We start from the raw sequence: 4767 nt of genomic DNA, 5'->3' as shown, positions 1-4767 counted from the left end.
AAAAAAAATCACTTAGATATCGACATAGGCAAAACACAAAAGACAAACTCACATTACGAGCTCTTGGTGGATGCCGACGACCGGGGAAGAGGTGTGCCTCCTGGTGCACGCGGATGGCTGGGACGTAGGAGGTCCCGTGGGTGGGCCGTGCGAATAAATGGGTTGTGACGGAAAAAGATGGGGCGGACGAAAGAACGATGGAGCAAAACACTAGGCAACGGGAGAGGAGACCTTCCTTAGCATAGAGATTGATAATAACCTAAATAGTTAACGTCTTGTACAAGCAAATCATATTAAAATATGACATTGTATCGCAATCGATTCCCGCAACAATGCGCGAGGCGACGTCTACTCTGTCTGTGGAGAAATACAGCGATCTAAAAGAATCTTATAGGGGAGTATATTTTAAAACAAAAGATCCGGTTCTTAGAAAAGCCACAAGCCCTTCTAATTGTGTGAATGGAATAGGAAATTCGCACTACCTAAAAGAAACGCAAAACAATTTTTTTTTTCGCTTCGGTACCGACATACGTACTAGGCAAAACACGAAAGACAGACTCGCATTTACTGGAAGCAAAAAGAACCGACATTACTGCGAAGCGTAACTAATGAACCGACAAAAGGGCAGGGGGCTTCCCGCAAAACGTAACCCCCGCCGGCCCGCCCCGCCCCTCCCCTCCCCTCGTCCTCTTCCTCCTCAGACAAGCCCTCCCCCTCTTCGCCTCCGCCGCCCCCGCTCCGGTTCGCCTCCGCCACCGCCCCGCAGGTAACGACGGCCCCCGGCCCTCCCCCCCGCGCCCCGAAAACGTCGATTAACTATTTCATTGTATTCAGTACTTCTCGATCTGTGACCCGCCGCCCCGCGAGTACCCGCTGGAATCTAGGGTTCCAACCCCACCCCCCCGCGCGGGTAGTCTAGCTGTTCCGGACAAGGGGGCTGCCACAGTTCGTCCGTTCAACCCGGGCTCTTGCTGTACGGGTCTCTAAGAGAGAGTTAGGGTTGCTGCTGATTTGGTTTCTTTCCCGTCCGCAGGTCGCCGCCAGCTTCGCTTCGTACCGATGGCGGAAGAAGCAGCTGCCAATGTAAGCATCCCGCGCTTGCAATTTCCCCATACTTTTATCCCTGGGTGTATGGATGTCTTAACTAGTGACTGACATGGTTCTGTTTGCGGCGGCAGGTTAAGGAGGAGGAGGAGTTCAGCACCGGCCCCCTGTCCCTGCTCCTGATGAGCGTCAAGAACAATACTCAGGTGAGTCGACTGACTTCTTGCTTGTATCGTCAGCCCAGCTTTGCCAAGGGCTGGGATTTCCCTTTTCCTGTATAATAATGTGATTAATGTCTGTCTGCACCTGTTTGAATTGAACGCTCTGCTGTCCTAGTTGTGCGATATTTTGCCTGAAAATCCAATCGACCTAGTTGCTTGCGATGAATCCTGCTGGGGAAGTCCACGTTGGTTTCGTCAATTGTGTTTGCTAATGGCGCTGGCTGCCCTCGCAGTGCTGTGAAGCTAAATGCCCTGGTGCGTAATATCTGAGTAATCAATTAGTTCTTGTGCAGCTTATAGTCCTAGTGCTATTGCGGCATATAATACGTCCTTTATTAATAACTGACACAAATGCAGCTCTGTATTCTGAAAGTTAATTCCATTGAGTTTGGGTGAATCGTAGTTTTCTGTAACCTGAAACTTAGCACAACTCTGTACATATTGTTGCAGATGAACTGTAGTTTTGTGAATTGCCTTTGCTAATAATGATGTGCTCTTTGCCCTGCGAAATTAAATGCCCCGGTGAGTAATGTGCGAGTAATCACATGGTTTCTGTGCAGCATGTTTCTCTGCAGCATTTGTCCTAGTGCCATTGGTGCATATAGGATACATCCTTTTTATGCAGTGAAACAAATGCAACTATTTAACCTGAAAGCTCTCTTTTGTGCAATTTTGGTTGTATTGACCCTGCTGCGCAAGTGAACAGTTGCTTTCTTGAATTGTGTTTGCTAATAGTTCCTGTGCAGCATCTGTCCTAGTGTTATCATTGCGTATCATAGGCCCTTTTATTAACTGAAAGAAATGCAACTCTGTTACCTGAGAAGGAAGGTGATGCAATGGTTCTCACTTGATAGTATTGTGTTGTATTTTGACAAGTGCAATTCTGTATTGGTCATATTGCTGTGTGTTTCTTGCATGTAGCACCGCTATGGTATTATATGGTTACTAAATTGAAAATGTCTGGAATTGGAATTGTTGTTGTCGGTTGTGTTGTCATGTACTCCTACTTAACTAGGTCGGTCTGTGTAGTAGCTACTGTAAAAATGGCTGCAAGATTAGTTACTGACTGTTTAATGAAGTCTCAATGTTTGAAATGTGTAGCCAATTATTAATCCTTGGGTGAGCCCAATGCACACCATGAACCTTGATTAGCACATGTATGGATGCAAACAAAATAAGTGCTATTAGCTGATCTGCCTGATAGCTGCTACAAGTCTTATTGTGTATATGTCTGCGTGCTTGATGTGATTCTGTACTTCTGTAGGCAGGCTGTTTTACGTAAATGTTTCATGCGTGTAACCTTACACCTTCGCTTGCCACAAACACACCTGTTACACTCTTCTATGCAGTAAAATAAATAATGAAGAAGTGGATCTCTAGGTGACTGCATGTCTGCACTTGCACCGACTGCAGATGACGTTTCCCACATTAGCCGTTGTACTGACACTGTATGCTCTCTTCTTCCTCAGGTGCTTATCAACTGCCGGAACAACAAGAAGCTACTTGGTCGTGTGAGGGCATTTGACCGTCACTGCAACATGGTTCTTGAGAATGTTCGGGAGATGTGGACTGAGGTATGTGCACATTACCCCAACTTCCGCGCTGCTTCCTTATCTTCGAGTTAATTATTGTGACTGTTCACTAACGTCCCCTGCTCTCGTTACAGGTTCCAAAGACTGGCAAAGGCAAGAAGAAGGCCCTTCCAGTGAACAAGGACAGGTTCATCAGCAAGATGTTCCTCCGCGGCGACTCGGTCATCATTGTTCTAAGGAACCCGAAATGAGTTAGACGACGACGACACCTCGTACTCCCAGAATAGTCTCTTTGCTATGTAGTCCCTGTTAAGTTTGTAATACTGTATACTCTAAAACAGTGAGTGTTTAAGAGATGATATCAAGCCGAGATTTAGCAGTATCGATTACTGGTCCAGTGTTGTAGTTTGGGATGTTCTGAGTTTTGCCTGTCCTGTATCTAAATTGCACTCGTAGTTTCTATTCAGATCATCAATATATCAGCAGAGGACAATTTAATTTTGAGAAATGTTTGATTTGCCATTGATTCCGAGTTCAGAGAAACTGTAATTGCCCATCTTAACTTGCACCAGCGGTTTCTGTTTGGATCATCTATATATCAGCTGAAGACAGTTTAACATATCAAATATGTTTGATTTGCCATTGGTTTTGAGTTTGTGAATTTGTAATTTTTGCCCATCTTTGTACAGGGCTTTGTCGTTTGCTCGTCGTTTTAATCACTTTATATACATGATTTTGTAAATATTTAGCGAGAGAACCAAAAGAAGCGGTCTAAAATGCAAAAGCACGGACTAAAGGATTAGTACGTGAATTGTTCTGTTGAAGCATCATAGGGTCCATAGCTCAGTGGTAGAGCAATTGACTGCAGATCAATAGGTCACCGGTTCGAACCCGGTTGGGCCCTCCTGCCATGATTACTTTTTCTTTTTTCCATTTTTTTTGCCTCAGCCATATGCAATACTTCTGTCGTTATTACCTCTTCAGTTTTTACCCTCAGCCATATGCAATACTTCTGTCCTTATCACCTCTTCAGTTTTTACCCCATGGCTTCCAAAAAGACGCCAATATATAAAGGCACGAAGGTGACAACATGCATGAACTCAACTTACAACAAAGTTTAGATACAGTTGAATTCATAAATAGTGAGACAGGAGCACGAGGCTATCACAAGACAATTTAGATAAAATCAAGATTTGTTCTTCCACTTTTGTTTTGAAATCCTTGAGATATAATTTAAATCAAAAGCAGGAAGAAGGGATAGATAGCGGTCTTTTAAGTACTACTAGTAAATCATTTCAAGCAATTTAATTAAGAAACAAAATGATTGTTCCATTTTATTCCCTCTCTTGCAACACCTGCTCGGAAGGGGCATTGCCTTGGTTGTTATGTTGGTGGTATGATGCATCTGAAAGCACGAAAGACGTGGCGCCCAACTGAACTTAGCTCACCCTTTTAGCGTGATCAAGTCGGAAGCTAGGAAATGGGTGCTGGCAAGCGCGAAAGGGGCAGATGGCCACACTGCCAGCATATGAACCGAAGGATAGAAACTAGGAATGTTGTATTGTAATCTCTCTTCCATCGGGACAGAAATCATAGTGCTAGAAAAACTCACATTGCACATGCTCTTACATCAGTTGATTCTATTCGTATATCGCATTCGCACTGCTGTAGATTATTTAAGCCAGTTCAAGTTCCATCTTTTTTAAGCATCGAGCAATTCATTCGCCGGGGGGGAACTCCCAAAGATCGTTTTCGGTCGTTCGATGGGGTGGCAGGCAAGGGCAACTCCGATTGACCCAAAATGCCTAGTTAGCTTTTCTTTATATTTTAAAAAATGCCATGAACCCCCCCAAAAAATTATCTTATAAAAATACATATAAAATCTAAAATTTAAAAATTACATGCTCTGAATCTATTTTTTTAATTAAAAATGCCATCCTCTAATATCAGAAATTAACCATGGATGTTAA

The 4767-nt window shown here is 43.8% G+C and overlaps 1 protein-coding gene and 1 non-coding gene across 3 annotated transcripts; both read left to right on the top strand.

Moving 5' to 3' along the window:
- The first annotated feature begins 664 nt into the window (after nucleotides 1-664).
- Nucleotides 665-3305, top strand: LOC123080932 (small nuclear ribonucleoprotein Sm D2). Of its 2 annotated transcripts, none has more exons than XM_044503880.1 (5): nucleotides 665-766; nucleotides 1034-1083; nucleotides 1179-1250; nucleotides 2735-2839; nucleotides 2932-3305. In XM_044503880.1, exons 2-5 carry the CDS (start codon nucleotides 1060-1062, stop codon nucleotides 3046-3048), a joined length of 318 nt encoding a protein of 105 aa, XP_044359815.1. In that variant the 5' UTR covers nucleotides 665-766; nucleotides 1034-1059; the 3' UTR covers nucleotides 3049-3305. The 2 variants fall into 2 exon arrangements, with proteins under 2 accessions (XP_044359815.1, XP_044359816.1); XM_044503881.1 differs by lacking the exon at nucleotides 665-766 and adding an exon at nucleotides 926-945.
- Nucleotides 3306-3629: 324 nt separating this feature from the next.
- On the top strand, nucleotides 3630-3701 carry TRNAC-GCA (transfer RNA cysteine (anticodon GCA)). Its single transcript has one exon. It is a non-coding gene; the product is annotated as a tRNA-Cys (tRNA).
- The last annotated feature ends 1066 nt before the right edge of the window (nucleotides 3702-4767 follow it).

The sequence above is a fragment of the Triticum aestivum genome, chromosome 3D (assembly GCF_018294505.1).
Source record: "Triticum aestivum cultivar Chinese Spring chromosome 3D, IWGSC CS RefSeq v2.1, whole genome shotgun sequence".
NCBI classification, from domain to species: Eukaryota; Viridiplantae; Streptophyta; class Magnoliopsida; order Poales; family Poaceae; genus Triticum; species Triticum aestivum.
Note: the sequence above shows the minus strand (reverse complement) of the source record. Positions and strands in the feature narration are given on the sequence as shown.

Coding starts and splice junctions, on each gene's coding strand:
- LOC123080932 (XM_044503880.1), top strand. CDS start 1,060: ATGGCGGAAGAAGCAGCTGCCAAT. Junction 1,084..1,178: donor CGGAAGAAGCAGCTGCCAAT/GTAAGCATCCCG, acceptor TTGCGGCGGCAG/GTTAAGGAGGAGGAGGAGTT. Junction 2,840..2,931: donor TTCGGGAGATGTGGACTGAG/GTATGTGCACAT, acceptor CTCTCGTTACAG/GTTCCAAAGACTGGCAAAGG.